Source organism: Myzus persicae, unplaced genomic scaffold (assembly GCF_001856785.1).
Source record: "Myzus persicae strain clone G006 unplaced genomic scaffold, MPER_G0061.0, whole genome shotgun sequence".
Lineage (NCBI taxonomy): Eukaryota > Metazoa > Arthropoda > Insecta > Hemiptera > Aphididae > Myzus > Myzus persicae.
Window position 1 is genome coordinate 286,825 of NW_019103114.1, and position 19,508 is coordinate 306,332.

Genomic DNA, 19,508 nt, shown 5'->3' on the forward strand with positions numbered 1-19,508 from the left:
TTTAGTCGCCGATTAAAATTAGACACCTGTTCCGTTTTTTCATATTAAGAACTAATATCTTATGTTATTTTACACATTTCAAATAAATGACACTCGTGTATTTATTTATTTTAATAATAAATATTAGGTTCTATTTGTAAAATTAGTAACGTAATTGACAAAGCAAACAACTTGGTATAACAAGTTATTTATTGTCTACTGGATTTTAATAGTCGTATTGTTATTTACTTATCTAATAATTAATAATAAGCCGTAATAATTGACTAGCGTGATTATCAATCACCTTTTTCCAATAAGTCATCTTTCACAGGAGGCAAGTTAAATAATGTGGAATCTTAGCTTACATACTTGGATCATACTTTTTACTAGTGATGTAATAATCTTTTTTTTTTAGTGAGTATATGCGCTTAAATATGCTTAATAAGAATTTACTGAAACTGATTTGAATATTTAAATATTTAACATTAATTTTTTATTAATTTTTATTATTCTATGTTAGGTAATTGAATGTTGATTGATGTACGGCCATTTCGTTCAAATAAAATATAAAACATAATATACGATACACCAATTTAGGTATAAATAAGGGTGCTGAATTCAAATACTTTATCAGTTTTGATAAAAAAAAAGTAAAAATTAGCCTTTAGTTAAAGATATTAGAGGGCGCAAATTTGAATTTTCTCATACTAATGATAATCATAATGGCAGTAAATTGATACATGAAATTTGACATAAAGTCGTACATTGCAAAAGGAAAAGTCTAGAAAGTTTCTCAAAATGTATGTCGCTTTAGGGAGGGTAGTTTTAATTGCATGAAGTGCCATTGAATAAATTGGCACCATGGCATATAGCAAAAACCAGCTGTCGTCTACCGTAATTAAATTTATTATTATGATTAAACCCAAGATAGCGCCCACTATGCTGAAGCCATAAAAAAGGAATGATATACCTATAACAAAAAAATAATAACCATTAAAAAAGGGCCAAGTCACAGATTATCCATTTTAAACTCCACGAAACAATTTTTGTGAAATGTTAAAAAATACCAAAGTACACACCACTATAATAGTATTTATTTCTTGAGTAAAAAAATATTTATGCATTAAAATGTATAATATATCTCGCGGTAATTTGAGATTATCACGTATTGCGGGGCTTACTGCATAGAACACTACTGTCGTCTGGCGTCTTCCGGTCGTTGATCCGTAGCCGAAGTGCCGCCAACTTTTTATTCACACTGTCCATCCACTGGTTGTGGTATCCAGTCGTGAACGGTGCTGGTTCAAAGGCCGCGGCCACCGACGAGTTGTTAACATTTGCACCGTGATCCATGGTGACCGGCGGCAAGTTACATGAATTTCCGCCGTTTACCGCGACCGCGACGGAACCTAAACCCCCAACCACAGCTGGTGGTTTCCACTTTTCTGGCACAACTTTCATAAACAGCCCCGTGTCGGCGTTCGAGTTTTTCTCGTAATCCACCGTTACTATAATATAGTATAAAACAAACGTTGAGGCAACAAAAATAATTTATTAAACATGGGTGGCACAGCGGTTGTTGGGTTGAGTGGTGGTTACGTCCCCCCCCCCCCTATGACCTTTTTCAGTATTTATATTATATTACATGTATGACCTGTATAAGTATATAAGTAATATTGAGTATTTGCGTACCTACTTAACAAAATTTAGCTTATATTTTGATTTAGTAAATATACCTTATATCATTTAAATGTATTTTTTGTATTTTTAATAATCAAAGTGTGTATTAAAAATTAGTCTCATCCCACCCACATGACAAAGTCATTTAACCACTACTGGAGGTGGTAGTACTACAACAATTTTGTACAGTCGTTGCTAGATAGATTGACACGGCGGTGGTGCCGAAGACCAGTGGTTCTCATTAAATGGATGTAAGTACTAAATAGAAAATATTGGCGTAAATTATTAAACTTCTAATTGTATTTTCGTTAATATTCCATGTTCCATAATTTTGAGCTTAGGTCATTTTGTACGTCTATAGAACTTACAGTCAAAAGAACATCAGTCTTAGGTACATGCTACATTAATTATACAACAATTTATTATTTATTCATTTATTATTCATCTTAGTAACATTGGCTACTAGGCCATTAGTTAATATTATGTATGATTATTATCTGTTATCTATATTATGAACTATTGTACAAAAGTATAATTGTATTATACTTTTTCGATTATATAATAAACGAAATATTTAAAAAATAAACAATACTACAATTTGTATGGTACTCGCGTGTACTTTTTAGTTCTGTGGGATTTTTTCTTTGGATTTTTTTTCGGGGCTTTTTTTCCGCCTACCTTATTTTGGGCTACACCTACTGAAAAGTGCCGCCACCCAGTGGCGGTTCTAGCGTATGGGCAGGGTGGGCAGCTGCCCATACCAAAATTTCTGGTGCCCATTATTTAAAAAATGTTATTTTTATACAAAAATAAGATATTTCATTATTTGATAAATTATAATGATAGTTTACAATTATATTATAATCATTACATTGATGACGAACTTACTAATATATTATCTATGTGATAATGTCGCTGCTAGAGCTTGCAGAAATTTGTGTCCATATATACATTGCCATGCACATAAATTGAATTTAGTTTTAGTTGACGTTTCAAGAAAGGTAGAAGAAGTACATGATACTATAGGTCTCTTGGAAGCAGTTTATGCATTTCAGTCATCATCAACACTAAGGTATCAAGTATTTTTTGATAAAACTGGGTCGAAAGTCCCCATGCACTGTGACACACGTTGGGTATCAAAATTTAAAAGTATTCGTTACTTTAAAAACAACTTTACATTAGTATTAACAGCATTAAAAGAGTGCACTGAAAGTTCAAAATCTAAGGAAGCTGCTGAAGCTAAGGGTTTACTAATTCAAATGAATTCTTTAAAAACTATTGTGTTACTTTTTTGTTTGGATTATATTTTATCTTTAGTAAATATTCTATCATTAAACTTACAGACAACAACACTTGACTATAGCCGTTGTGCAAAATTGATCAAATCCACTATGGAACAATTGATCAATTTAAGGTCAGAAAAAATATTCATCAATATTTACAATGAAGCAGTAAGTGTATTTCAGACTTCGAATATTGAACCTAACGATACACTAAGTCCAACAAGAGAACTAAGAATTTCATCAACACTGGATAACTATTTAACTTATTCAACACTTGGTGCTAGTACTAGTAGAAAAGAAAAACAAAACATGTCCTCTAAAGATACAGAAAATGAATTTAAAAGAGTCTTTTTCCAGATTTTAGATAATATGAATAATGAAATGATTTATAGATTTACCCAAAACAATGAAATATTGAATTATATCCATGCAAGTGACCCCAAATCAAGTGAATTTCTAAATTCAGATTTGTTAGTTAAATTAGGTAATATGTATCAACCATATACAACTAATGACTTTATAGAAGTATTGAAGAACCAGTGTCTGATTGGAAAATCTTTATTTTTGGATAATTTAACATTATCTGACCTACATCAACAAATAAGCAACTACGGTGAGACTTTTGACCATGTAAAAAAAATAATTGAATTGGTTATGGCCATTCCTGTGTCTTCAGCTAGTGCAGAACGCAGTTTTTCCACCATGCGCCGTGTTAAGACATATTTAAGATCGACTATGAAGAGTTCACGATTAAGTAGCCTTACACTTTTATCAATTGATTTTGAAAACTCAGATAAATTATTAAAAGATCCAACTGCTGTCCTTGAAGTGTTTGCAAGCATGAAAAACAGAAGAATACAATTTCAAATTTAGCTTACTATTTTTCTTAAAATAAGTTTGAACAGTCTGAACTTTTTTGACAGTTAAATTTAAATAAACATAACTATACATAATTATTTCAAAACTATGGATTACTCTATTATTTTTATATTTAAAACCTTTATTACCTATCTATTATAATTAATATGAATATTTTAAGCTATACACTATAATAATAATACTATAATTTTATTAAAAAAAAATTGTAGGGAAGGGGGAGGAAATAAGAAATATTATTTGCAGTTAAAACCTAATTTTAAATCTACTGTTGCCCATACGAAAATTTAGTCCTAGAACCGCGCCTGCCGCCACCGCTGCCGTGTCAATCTATCTGGCAATGACTGTATAATACAGTGTTTCTTAACGTTCCGCTGATCTCACTTAGGGGTTCCGCGAAAGTACTTTATCTACATCACCTAACGTTCATACTTTTTTAAACATAATTTCGATAGGGGTTCCGCATAAAAACAATATATATGTTTGGTGTTCCGCGATATCAAAAAGGTTAAGAAACACCGGTATAATATAGTTATGCACAGTTATGTTATCAGTTTTCTCGTGTGTGGCAAACGTATATGCACATTGTAGTTATGGTTATAGACTCTCGATATTAGGTGTAAAATTAGGCGGGTAAAAAATAATTTGTGTCTTATAACCATTTAGCTATATTGTTAATTTATTTATTTATTGTGACTGAGTAGTGAGTAGGCCGTAAGAGAAAAATATATTTTCTTCTTCGATACAATAAAATGTGCTTAAGCATATTTTATTATACTTAAAATAATAAAATATGAATTATTAAATCAAGAATAACAAATATTACAAAAATAAATTAAATAAACGTAGGCATACCTATTCATAAATAACACAAAATTAATTTACAATGACATACCTTTCACGATATCGCTAAGGAGCATAGGCGCCAAGTTGGCGATAGTGCTGGTCGACGGATTAAGTCCGGGAATTGAATTGATCTCGATCAAATAAGGAATAAAGTTTTCAGTGATTAGGAAATCGGCTCCGAATAATTGAAAAGTTTTGTCGCGGTAAAACGAAGTGTCCGTAGCAGCCTTCAACACTGCGTAAACACTCTCGCCCATTCCGGGAAATATTAATTCATCCCATACATATTCTTGTCCAATTTTTCTGAAAAATGAAATATAAGACTTTGACTCTAAGGTAATATCTAGGGCAGAGGACTTTTAGCATTTGCATATTTGTTTTGCACGATCACAAAAATAGCAGAGTAAGAAACAAATACGTTTCATGCTGAAACTTTGTTAGTTTTGAAATGTTATTTTGCATATAAATGCAACATGAACTTTTTGTGGTTTTAGTACATATTTCTTCGATTCTATACGTTAAGCTGCATATTTTCAATAATTTATCATTTTATCAATATTTTTAAAGCTTTTATTTAATTTAAATATTTAATATACAACCAAAATAATGTTGAATTTAAAATTATTTAAAGTTTTGATCATATTAATGTGGTTGTTGACTGTTAACATCGATTAGATGTATTTTCCGGTTATTAATTTTATCCATGTACAGATATTTTTCACTGCAAAAGATAATATCAATACGGGCCACAATAATCTTATTTTTAAATAAATATTTTTAATGCATTATAATATGCATAATAATTTTAAAATTCATATTTTTAATGCATATGTTGTACATTTTAGTGCATATTTGGTGATTTATTACTTATTAGAGCTACAATTCCTCTGCCCTAGTATTATCTATACATATCTAAAAAAATATATTATGAATCACATTTTTTCTAGCAATTAATTTTATTATTATGATTATTAGTTATTAATTATATTTTCTAAAAAAAATATTTTTTTTATGATTGGAGCCATCATAGTCATAATTTATACATTGTAGTTCACAATTTTTTTAATTACATTACTTACATTACCTATTTATCAAAATTAATACACGATTGATTTTGGTTTGAAATCCAATACATCAACTATATTTGAACAATGACCGGGAATTCATAAAATACCAAGGTTGAATTTAATACTACACGTTTTATCGGATTAATTTGGTTAATGTATGTAATAAGTAATAAGTAATAACTATGTAGGTGTTTCATGAAATACCACTATTTAATACTCTAACACTAATATAAACTAACGTATTGGGTATTCTAATACAACGTCATAATGCTTACACCGTTTTTAATTCTTAAAACATACGGTTAGGGTCAAGCGCACCAGATTTTTAGAAGTGTATTATTTGGTTAAATTTAGTGAACCGTCGATAACTGTAATCGGTCGGGGGCAAACAAATTTGAGCTAACGTTTGAGCTATGTACGTAATCATAGAGAATATTTTACGTAGGTATATCAAATGCAGGGGCCAAGACATTCTATCGAAAGATCAAAAATTGACTTTGATACGTTCCACGCGTTAGAGCCATCGAAGTTCCAATGTACTTTAGTTTGAATTTTTGTAATTTTTAAAACAGTGTGATTTCATATATCATATATAGAATATGCAGTGGTGTAGATAGAAATTTTCATTGTTGGGGGAGAGATATATGTTCATTATTTCTACGATAAATCGAAGGATTAGTGCCCTCCCGCACTTACATTAAATTGGTATACATTTTTTATTGGTCCTGGAGAGATTCCCCGCCCCCGTGAAGACGCCCCTGAGTAATTGATATGGATAATATATTTTGAGAATGAAAATTGGGATAAACCTTGCTACTTTCAACGTATTACTTTAAACAGTCCTATAAGTAGTTTTCGACTAAAATTACAAATGAAGCCTCTTAAATCTCTGCGGTAAGTTGTCTTATACCAATTATACCTCAAATGGTCTTGTAGTTCTCTGTAATCCCACATGCACTCATCGGGTACTTGTGGATTCCTAATTTTTCGATATTTCATTTGCAGTCTTACATTGCTGAGATGAATAGATTCATGCATGTTTTGCATGGAGAAACTATTGGCACAAAATCGGACGTAACCTTCTCTGTAAATAAAAATTGATTAATTAAACATTTTTTATTATAAACGATATGTTGCCCACATAGTGCCCTGGCAATTACAAATTATAAGGAATTGTATATAATATAAATTATAATATGTATCTCGCAAATACTTTCAATATTCCATAGAATATTACGTACTCAAACTGTTTATTTGGATACTAACTTGTACATCCACACAACTACTGGACTCATATTGGTCACTAAAAACCATTGTCTCAAATCAATTTTACATGTATAGACCAAAAGTGGTCTTTCTAAAAATAATAATGATATTGATGTTTTTAATGTCGTTACTTTGAAATACCGCATATTATTTTTACCTATATATTTTTGTAAAATATAATTATTCCTCAAAACACCTGATTCTGAAATTTTTCGTTTTATTGTATGCAAATCTCTAGACAACATAATGCCGTGACCAGAGCAGTTTGAAGAAGGTTTCATAATCCATGTATTAGTAATCCCATCTATATAATGTTGAGGACAATAGTTTTTCACGTTTTCTAGTAAATATTTACATTTTGCATAAACATCTAGCTATATCATACAACAGATTTAATATTCAAATTATTAAAATATCAGAAATCACTATTCTACTGTCACATTGGTAGAAAGAATCTAATAACACGTGGTGGATATGAACATATTCTGTATTATACCTGCATAGCTTTGGTGCATTTTGTAAACAAAAATGTATAGAAAAATCCTAATTTCTTGTTATCAGCTACCCAATCTTTGTAATCGGATGGAGCACTTCTTCGATTTTAGACAAACCGTTAACAATAATAGAAATGTGTTTGAAATGTTTGAAATTTGTTCAATAATAATAGTTAAATAGCAACTTTTTCCAATATTAAATACATATATACACCGGTCGACGTAAAGTTAAAAAAAAAAAATTTCAGCTTGTTAAATATTAATTTACTTGAATTTAAAAATGTTTATAAATTCTCAGGTCTTTTCTTTTGTTATTTTTTTTTGTGAACCACGATGAAGTGCCCTTAGTATTGCCATGGTTATTAAACGCACAAAAAAGAAGTAGTTTTGATGAAAAATTTCCTTCTATAATTACTGGAGGGGCCATTTTATTACACTAATATGAGTTTCTGAAAAAATATATTAGTGTAACTAAATAGCCTATATCAAAAACGCTTTTTTATGTATCTAATCATAATTTTACCATAAAAAAAAGCATACAAAATATTATGCTTCTACAATTTAAGATACCAGAAAAATTGACATGATGAAATAAAGTAAATTGGGTTTAAAGATATAAAACTTACTCCAAAGGCATACACTAAGATAACATAATATTAAATGTATTTAATGCCAATTTTTAGAACAACGGATTTTAATAAAGTCATGCTTTAGAAGGATATATTCTTTTTTGTATTGTTACAGTATCAACTACATAGTTATTAGCTTATAATTATAGTAAATGCAATTTAAAAATAAAATTAAAATAATAATTATGTACATTGAATGATGTGTACTTTGAACTAAAATTATATTTTATAATAAATATAATAATATTATTGTTTATTTATTACAATTTAGAAATAGTTAAAGCTGAACAACTAGGTGGTATCATTTTAAATGTTGTAAGATTTGGTTTTCTTTAATTTGCTTTATACTTTATGCCTTTATGCGTATTAATAATTCCGAAGGTTATTTTACAAGAAATAATTTGAAATCTAATAAGATAATATTGGTTCCGGTGCCACTTATCGTTTGTTTGTGAACCTCGGTTCTTTTTACCAAGAACCTAAGTCCAGCAGCTCAAGTGACGGAAAGTCGATAGTAATTTTAAAAAAAAAATCTCAAGAGTTCAAAACACATATATTTTCATTACCTACATTTTTGTTTTGTTTTAAAAGATTATGACTAATAAGTTAAAAGTAATAACTTATAAAACTTTGATTTACTTCTAATTCATATGTATACTTATGATCAAATTTGGCATTACTATCGATAATCAGTTTTGTGTAATGAATCATAAATTCGCTCCATACTTCTTTTTGACTATTAAACATCCACATGTCTACTTCTGTACTACCAGTCATTTGTATACTCAAAAATTTTGATACACATCGTTTCACAAAATCAATAATTGTGTATGGGATCTGGTGAGTAAAAAAATTATATTATACTCGTACAGCTTCTATTAAATCAAAACTGTTACATTGCCATTTTCAGTGAAAATCTTTTTATTATTCTCAATCGCTTTAACAATAATCTTCAGTGTGCTTACTAACGCTGTTGTAATGTAATCTTCCACAAACGCATCACTGTCAGCTTCAGATCGAATATAATGACATCTCGGAAACATCAAATTTGTAACCGCATTTTTGTAAGATTCCAAACATTGTGCCAAACCATTCTACATTTAAAAATATATATTTTAACCTAATGTTTAATTAATCAGCTTGATAAATGGCAATACATATCTGTTATGGAGATACATAATATACTCATATACATTAGTTTCATTAGTGTTTTAAAATAAATTTATATAAGCATTTGAAATAAAATATATTAATATGTTGTGGCAGTTGAAAACTTTATTTTTACATTAACTAAATCTCATTTACATAATTTTCTTAATTGTAACTACTTACGAAAAACGATAAATAAAATTAAGCACTTTTTAAAAATTGCATTTAATTCACTATAAACAAAGTTTGCCTTTTGTAGATCCCATTAAAAATGTATATTAATAATTTGAAACACCTAACGAAATTTAGACCCTCAAAAAATGAAACCACTTTTTCACATCGAATATTATGTAAATAATGTATTTATATGAATTGTTTGTTCTTTACTTCTTTAGTTTCGTTTATAAGTTTATTTCATTTATACGAATAGCTGTGATCAAAAATGAATAATGTAGACAGTGTTCAGCTGAATTCTATTATTTTTTAAAAATATAAAACTTATTATTTTACATGAACCAAAGTCAACATAAAATGATTTCTCAATAATCAAGGCAAATTTCATAATTAATAACTAGTTGAAAATAGGTAGTATATAGGTAGTTATAGGTACTTTAGTACAAAACACGTGTCTCGTCATCTGACTGACTGATGTCAATTCACTTAAATTGGACCAGTTAATCAACCGTTTTCTTGTGACGAAAATATAATCCGATTTTTTATCTTTAAGAATACTCCAAGATTGAGCGCTTCTCAGGCGCTCTATGATAGCTTCATTTTCATTAATGGGCGATATCAGTGGAGGCGATTCGATCCAATTGACCATATATGCTTGAAATTTAAATTATACACTTATATATTTGTAGCATAAGGTATTAAATTGCTCTGCATATACGTGGGTATTGTTAAAATATTTACGTGGTGATTTTAAATAATGAGAATAATTTGTTGGTGGTCTGTACGGATCTCGTTTTTCCACCCAACCACGGTTGTTCAGTTCTAGAGAAATTGTTGGAAAATATCCTAATACCGAAAATATTTTTTGATCCTGCAAATAATCAATAAACGATCATAACGAATAACGCTAAATATATAGGTACTATGTAAATTGATAATATTATGAATACACATCGGCATTTCAATAATATTACAGTCATGTATTCAATATATTATAATATTATTCGTATTATGTACCTATTTTTATTAAAATGTTTAATCCTTTTATCTATTTTAGTTTCTATTGTACCTTTATAGCATTCAACGTCCGACTAGTGACACTGGTCAATGTCTCAAAGTCTAATGATGCGTTTAAAGAGGTATAATCTAATAAATTATAGTTACACTCTTTTATCAATGCTTTATGAAGTTCTTGAACATAGTTTTTAGAATTTAGCTGATATCTGGTGTTAAAGCTGCTCATTTTTGGAAGTTCCGGGTTTTGAGATTCTTCTTTTAATTCCAAAATTGGATTAGAACCATCTTGTTTTTCATTTGCCTTATTATTGTTTGTGGTTGAACATTGTTTTACCTCATTGTCAAGGTCAATATTTGAAATATGATTACACGTGTTTTCAAGAATTGCGACATTAGCGTTTTGATTAGGCGTTCTAAGTGTAGACGATTTAGTTTTAACTTTTTGATTTAGTAACGGTTTATTATCATTCCGAGGGAGCAGCGTTTTTCGTTTAGTGCTGTTTTTTTTAGCATTCATTACTTGTTATTTCGCCTTTCAGGTTGTGTTAATTAATAATTTGTGTAAATTTTGAAAATAATATACAATTTAAGTTAATGTGTTTAATTAGTATACGTGTTATACTGTTATTCAAGATTAAATTACGATGTTTGTATCCATGGTAATACAGTTATCTTAGCTTATAATTTATCTAAATATTACCACTTACCTCATAATCGGACATCTAGTCGAAAATACACATATCTTTCTATTTTAGTATTTTAAATTTTGAACTTAAATGTAGAGATATCCTTAAATTGCAAATCATGATCAAAAAACAATTCACAATGCTAATCAATGAAAATAATAATTACCTATTAACTATTCCCAAAACGTACTATAAAATTTCATAAATTTATAATATAATCTATAATTTGGTTTAATTATTATAATACCGAAGCCGGCATCAGTTAGTTATTTGTTACATAAAACCATATTTTTAAGTGATTCAGTAATATTTGATTTTTTACAGTACTAATTTTGTTTCTTAATGTGAAATATACTGTAGATAGCATTTTATAAGTTTAAATAGTTTAATTATGTTTAAAATAATAAAATATACTTACAATAATTATTTATTTAAATTAATTATTCACTAAATATATAAGAATATTAGATTTTTTTAACTTGTGTTTATTGATGTTTCTCGTACAAATAAAATATGACAGAAAACCCGTTTTAAATTTTTTAATTATAACTCTTTTTTTCGTTTGGTGCTTAGCAGGGTACATTTGTTGTAACCGTTTTGCAAATGCGTAACATAGCAAATTGATGGTCAGTAGATCACGTCTAATGAGCTTAAAAATTAGAATGAATAGACCTTTTATGAAACTGAATGGTAAGCATATCTTGTGAAATTTAAGGGGGGCTCAAATATTTGATGACAAACAGACCCGTGGGGGCATTGCCCCCACACCCCCAACAAACTAATTTTTACATTAGATCACTCATAAAAAATTATTCTCGTTCACTCGTTATCATAACAACTTAAATAGTAACAAACATAAAAAAGAATGATTAATAAACGATTTAAATTTAAATATTTCAAACATATTTGAAATAAATTATTTATTAAAAATCTAAATCACAATCTCAAAAGAATTGTACTTCCAAGAACATCAAACAATAAGTAAAATATAGTTTAGTATAAAATGGTCAAGGGGCCTCGTCACCACATGTTTTTTTGTCAAAAACTACTGTTTCTAATTCCAACGATACGTGTCGACAATTATCACAATTTTTATTCTGTAAAAATTTTTGGATTCTCTACAATATGTACGAGGGAATGACCTAACTATATTTTTATGTTTTTTAATTTTAATTGCAATAAATATTGTAAAAAATAAAAAACTGCAAATCTTCAAGCTTAAATATTTAACTAACCAAGTCCAATTTTAAAAATGTGCCTCGATGGATCCCTTGTACATGTTGTGAAAAAAAAGAATATTCTGTCAGAATGCAAATCGAGGTAACCATTAAGACGCATTGTTAGAATTAGAATCGTATGTTAGAGTGAAAAAAAAACAATTTTTCGTGATGATAATATACGTATTGACATGTGAGTGCGAGTGCGTGCATTGATGGTGCGGAAGGAAGCGGTACCCGCATTGAACCACACGCACACTAATATTCACTTACGACTAACACATAGATCCCGGGCGGCGACGAAAAGATTGGAAATTGCCTAAATGTTGCTCCTTAAATATATGGTATAGCGAGGCCCCTTAACGATTCATTCAATCGCGATAAACTTTACGATAGGTTTAATACAGCTATAGCGATAGTCCTATAATAGCTATCGCTTCTCTAGAATTAACAAAAATTAGGAAAAGAAATAATATTTTTCCCATCTAAAATAGAATGGTATAATATGTTATTCAATATAGATGGCTAATTGGTACAAAATATGTACAATATAAGGTATATAAACACAATATAATATTATTGTGAATTGTGACTTAATTGTTCGGTATGTTACCGTAAATAATAAATTGGTATATAGTGTATATCGTGTATGTAATGTACTAGGTACACTTATATAATTGTGGATATAAGAATATAAAATAATGAAAAAAGTTCTACGAACTATACAAAATTACGGTATTGTTTGTTTAATACTCTTAGGGGGTCTTTAACTTCAAATCATTTATTTTGGGGGGACTAAGCCCCCGTAAGCCCCCCCCCCCCGATCTCCACCTATGATGGTAAGAACATTATCTGTGTTCGTATGTCGCTTATTAAAGTAATAGTTAAATGTTTTAGCAAGTTTTGGGTGTATGATATAGTGAAAATTAAAAATGCTCATAACTCACTTAAAATCTGAATTATAGTATAAAAATTCGGACGTACAAACACATAATATTCTCACTATAAAGTTTCATAAAAGGTCAATTCATTCTAATTTTTTTAAATAACGTAGCTAAACGTGAACTGCTAAGAGTGCATTTGGTATGTATTACGCACTTGTAAGACAATGACTAAAAATGCATGTATAATATCCTCTTAAAATTTAACTATGTTATATGTATTTAATATTAGAGCGAATTAACTTATTATACAATTTAAAAGTGAGTAGATTATCTAGGTTTTTTTAAAAATTTTATTTTTAAACTTGTTATGAAATTGTTATTTAAATTGTAAATTCTTTGTACATTTTGAAACGCTCATAACTGCCTTTAAAATTAAAATTAAAATAAAAACCTATGAAATTCACTTGAAAGGTACTATTCCGTATTCGTATTTCGTACATATAAATCTGATAATAGGTAAATTCACTCTGATGTAAAACGTAGTTAAATAGATTATTCAGAACGTACAATTTGCCATATTTTATGTTATACCTATATGCTTCTGAAAGACGGAGGAAAATGACAATCCGCGTGGGTGTAGTAGCCTCTATTATTGGAGGTTTATTATTTATTTAATTATTATTGAAAGTACAGGCAGATAGCCCCAATAGTAAAAATGGCAATAATAATGTCTTATATCTTATATTAAAACGAAAAAAAAGAATTTAGTTGAATCAAAATTAAGAATAACTGAAATATAGTTCTACATTATAATAAAATATATACAATATAAGCATGCTAAGATATTTATTTTACTTTAGGGTAAGTGAAAAAAAATATATATGTACAAGTACCTATATGGCGTCGCACACACACGATGCTGACCCGCAAAATTCATATTATTATCAAAAAGTATGTTATAATAACAGTAGGTTTTGTCCCCCCCCTCCGTGGCTTATAATATACTCGGTTAGTGACAATAGTCCCTGCATGCTGTGATCCCGCGCGCATATCGATAATACATTGTATTTCTCAAACCCTCGTCTTCAACAAGGTTTATATTATGTACGAACATAATAACACACAGGACCTCTATAATCCGTAGAAAATGATGTATGCCAGCGGGTTTATATTATTCGGTAAAATCTTAAAGGGTTCATTTTGTGTTTGGTTTTTTTTTTGTAATTCTCTAATCCGCACTTTTGTCGTTTATTCGGAATGGTAATAATAACCTACTGCACACGTAGAAAGTAAATTGTATTGTAATAAACTGCGTATCGAATTATAACTACACAAAAGCCAACAGGTATGTATAAATCGAGAATAGATATAGTCACTGAAAATCGGGTCTATATGCGAGACCATTAAGCCGCTTCTCTTGAAAAAAAGGGCTATGCCAAGGCACGACAGTGAACATTTGAATGCAGACTTCAACCTACATTATTATTATGTTTCAGAACGTAGGTACTGTATAAAACTATTTATAAATCGTTTTCAAAAAACCTTTTTAAGCACGACGCCACACAGATGATTACAATATGTCGATTTCTTAAATATAGGGAGACAAAATAAATACAATTTGTGACTGTCAAAAAAGGGTCGAACGAGACTACCTACGGTATAATACTGTGCAGATGACCACACGAGGACTGCAGGGGACCGCACAAGGAGTGCAGTTATTGCGGATACCCAAAACCCATCAACATAGTTGTTTTAAACATTTCGAAAATACGTTTATATCATGTAACCTGTCTACATTTTTAAATATATGTATATTATACAGTGAATTCCACTTAATGTGATCAATGTGATCCTAACCAATGTGGTTCAGATCATCTTGATTCTATTAACTGGTTGATTCCGTAAAAAATTTTTTATAATACATAATTCGATACTTATACTTATATTAAAATAAGATAAAAATAAAATGAATGCATTCAAAATAAAGTAAAGAACTATCTGTACTAATAAAATAAATACATTTAAAATAAAGTAAAGAAATTATTTATTTTCGATTGTACTTGAGAATCTATTAATTTCATCTTCATATAAGCCTGAAATTCAAATAAATGTTTAATTAATATCTATATACTTTTGAATTATTTAAAAAAAATTTAAAAAAAAATCGCTATGCTTTTAAATTCGGTATTGGTGAGTCGCTGCCTAATCCCTAAATAAAGTATGAGACGCTGACCCGGCCTATGAAAGGTACGTACGAATTGCGACCATACAATTATGTATATATTTAATATTGCATAAATATATATATAAATTATATAATATATAGTAAGTGCTAAATATAGTATATAAAAATCGCTATATAAATATACCAGCTGTCCCGTCACGGCGTTTCCCGTGTATTATATAGCTATATAAAAAAACCCTTTTACCCCTCAAAGGTCGAATTTTATAAAATTGGTTTTCGGTAAAGCTCAAATGATATGCTAATAACGGCATACTATATGGTACAGTATAAACTGTTTATAATCTTAATTATAATTAATTTATAATCTATTATTATTTTTAATAACAATTTATTGTTTTAAATTTCCAATCCTTAGCTATGAAAGGGCAGTACTATTTTGAATAAAGGAGGGATATTTGAGTAGAAATAAGAATTTATATAGGCAACTGTTTTACATGATAACCGGATAGGCAACCACTACAATTTCGGAGGGCTATGTTGACGTTTGTAATCATTGACAGCCCTGCATTGTCATATAGAGTATTTGGTAGTAGTTTTTACCATGAACTAAGAAGACCTATCTTCTTAGTTCATGGTAATTACATTATTCAATATTGATTATATTTTATGATTTATATCTTCGTCAATTATAAAAAAATTACAACTTTGAATAAAAAGAAATTGATATAAAAACATGTTAAAGTTATTGGTTTTGAAATACTCAAGTTTTGAGTATTTAGACCTAATTGTTATCATATGATTTTTCTTTCATAATTCGCAATACATTCATATATCTAAATACTTGAATTTAATTATATTTAGTAATTGGTCATGGTGAGTATCCAAAATAGATATATTTTCGATGCAATCGTTTTGATCAAACTACCTATGTATTGAATTCATGTAAATCATTCTTTATTTTATTTAGATAAAATTGATGTTTCTGTGTGATGTACACTCAATTTATTAAGTACTATAAAAACTCTCTCTCCTAAACAAGAACATTTGCCTATTTTTGAATAACTTGAATTGGAGTCAACTGTTCCACCAAATATATGTAAGTAATAGTAGTAAATCCTAATCAAATTCATTACATCTCAGATTTTCGATATACTTATTTGTATTTCTGTAAATTATGATATTTGAATACAAATTGTATTCTATTAAAAATAAAGATCATAATAAGGACGATTTAGAACCTCTAATCACTGATTTTGATCGTGCAGTAAAAATGGATGTGGACCATAGTGCTACGTGCAATGAACAAATCGCTGTTGTCGAAGCTTTGGCAGCCAAAGGTAAATTACAAAAAGCAATGGATACGTTAGTCATGCTTGAGAAACAAACTAGAACTGTGAGTCATTTCTTTTTTTTTATATTATTACAACTACACATTTGAGCATATGTATTGTTATTAATATCTATATAGGTATATAGGTACTCATTTCTATTTTATTCCTATTTAATATTACATACCCAATGGTTAATTATGCATGTCAGTATGTCACCCATATCTTTTAAATATCTATTTTGTAAGATTGTTATTATTTTCAATTTACTGAGCTCAAATTTTTTATTACATTTATTTAAATTATTATTTATTAATATATCTAATATCTAAGGGTGAATGCAGTGTGTTATGACCTATGTCTGAAAGCCTGTATGGTAATATTAAAGATTAAAGATTTTATAATAAAGATGAATATATTGTTTGTATGATATATTACCTATTATTAAATAAAAAAATCAATTTTCTAATATACTATTTATTTTTAATTTTTAAGGGATCTGATATGGCTTCAACTAGTTGACTTTTGGTTTCCATTGTAAAACTATGTTTTCAAGCTGAAGAGTGGGCATTACTTAATGAACATATTTTTATGTTAACTAAAAGAAGATCACAGTTGAAACTTGCGGTTGCATCCATGGTCGAAGAACGTTGTACATTCATTGACCAAATGCCAGATAAAGAAACAATATTGAAATTTATTGAATCTCTTAGAAACATTACTGTAGGAAAGGTAAATAATTCATAATGATGAATAAAAAAAAATTCAATAATAAATGTTTGTTTTAAATGAAAACAATTTGATATTACGATAGTGTATTATTGAAATTCATTATTAATATAGCTTATTAAAATATTAATATTTTAGTAGAAATGTATAGTTTATTATTTTTGTTTTTTAGATATATGTGGAAATAGATAGAGCTCGTCTTACACAAAAGTTGGCTCAAATTAAAGAATAGGGAGGTGATGTAACTGGCGCTGAAAATATCAATTTAGAATTGCAAGTAGAGACTTATGGTTCTATGAAAAAGCAAGAAAAAGTTGAATTCATTTTAGAACAGATATGTTTATGTTTGGCTAAGAAATATTATATTCATACACAGATTATCCCTAAGAAAATCAACACTAAGTTTTTTGATGATGATAAAGCTGAAATACAACAACTTAAATTAAAATACTACAAGTAAGAATATTTGTTCGATGTTTAAATAGTTTTTATATCATTAATTATGCAGATTATTGATTGAGCTGGGTGAGCATGAAGATCAGTACTTAGATATTTGCCGCCACTATAGAGCTATTCAAGTTACTCCTGAGATTAATACCAATGAAACAAAATGTAATGCTGCTCTGAAAAATGCAATATTATACCTCACATAAGCTCCATACTATAATCATCAATCTGATTTAACTCATCGAATTTTCGAAGATGGAACTTTACAACAAATACCAAAGTACAAGTACGTATCTTTAAATGTTATTTATTTAATGTTGTTTATTTTGTTATTATTACTGATAGATCACTCCTGAAATTATTTATCACTATGGAATTGATTCAATGGAAAGAGTTCAGCAAAAATTATGAATTTGAACTATTATCTAGATTTTCAATTACAGATGTATATTCAGAAACCACTAAAAAGGAAAAAAAATCCTTGGTTGATCTTAAAAATAGAGTTTCTGAACATGTATGTATTAAAATATAAGTTCGAAGCTTAAACTTAATTTGGTACTAATTTTGATATCCACTTAATAGTTAATTTTAATTGAGAATTTCAATTTGTATATTTATTATATAGAATGTTCGTGTAATGGCCAAATATTATTATTCAAGAATCACATTTATTCGAATGACTGAGTTATTAGATATGACGTTAGAGGTTAGATGAATAATTTTTTTCTTCATTAATTAAATCTCAAACGATTTTGCAATACTAAAAAACTTAACATCTTTTGTAGGAGATACTGAACAGTTGTTATATAACATGGTCGTAGAAAAATGTATAAAAGCCAAAATCGATCGTCCAACAGGAATTTTCAATTGAAAAATCAGAAAACAAAGTATTAAATGAATGGTCATTTGGACTCAACGACCTCATGAAGCTGGTAGATAGTACTACTCATCTCATTAACAAAGAAAAGATGATTCATACATATTTATAGTCTCATTAGGAAAATAATTGTCTGTTAATTTGACTTTTCTAAAAAAATACAAATTTCATAATAATTTAATCGCTATTTTTAACATTTTAAACACTAAAAAATGCTTTGTATGAATTGCTCAGAATGAATAATTTTTAAAAAGTATCTGTATTTCGCTTAAAGTAAAGACGTTTCAAGTGCCTACGTTTTGTGTGAATTGTTTTTCCTCAGATGACCAATAGATGGCAGCACATATTTCATTAATTCGTACATATTGATGATACCAACAAATACTGTAAATGATAATACGGGAAACTTATTGATAATATGGTTACAACTCGTAGGAGCGTTTAAATACAGGAATGCACCGCTCATAGTGCGCATGCGCAATATGGTATCGTCCGCATAACATAGATATGAGATAACATGTTGATTATTGATTATCAGTGATTTAAGCGGCAAACTAAAATTTTGAATAAATACGATATTATGGTGTGGTATTCAAAACTTACCAATTCTTACCCAAACAGGTTTTAGCTATCTTTATGGGTAGAACACGATTCCGCACGTTCATTGTTCTATATTACCTTTTTTTTTCTACCCA

At 28.7% G+C, this 19,508-nt stretch overlaps 1 protein-coding gene and 1 pseudogene across 1 annotated transcript; one reads left to right on the plus strand and one right to left on the minus strand.

The window, feature by feature from the left end:
• Positions 1–1,140: 1,140 nt before the first annotated feature.
• LOC111033819 (tubulin glycylase 3A-like) lies at positions 1,141–10,977 on the minus strand. Its single transcript, XM_022314746.1, has 10 exons — positions 10,513–10,977; positions 10,185–10,314; positions 9,880–10,097; positions 9,017–9,214; positions 8,760–8,957; positions 7,155–7,371; positions 6,998–7,088; positions 6,651–6,815; positions 4,714–4,967; positions 1,141–1,487 (listed from the first exon to the last, which is right to left on the minus strand). Exons 1-10 carry the CDS (start codon positions 10,975–10,977, stop codon positions 1,141–1,143), a joined length of 2,283 nt encoding a protein of 760 aa, XP_022170438.1.
• A 5,665-nt stretch (positions 10,978–16,642) lies between these two features.
• On the plus strand, positions 16,643–18,934 carry LOC111033809 (annotated as a pseudogene).
• The last annotated feature ends 574 nt before the right edge of the window (positions 18,935–19,508 follow it).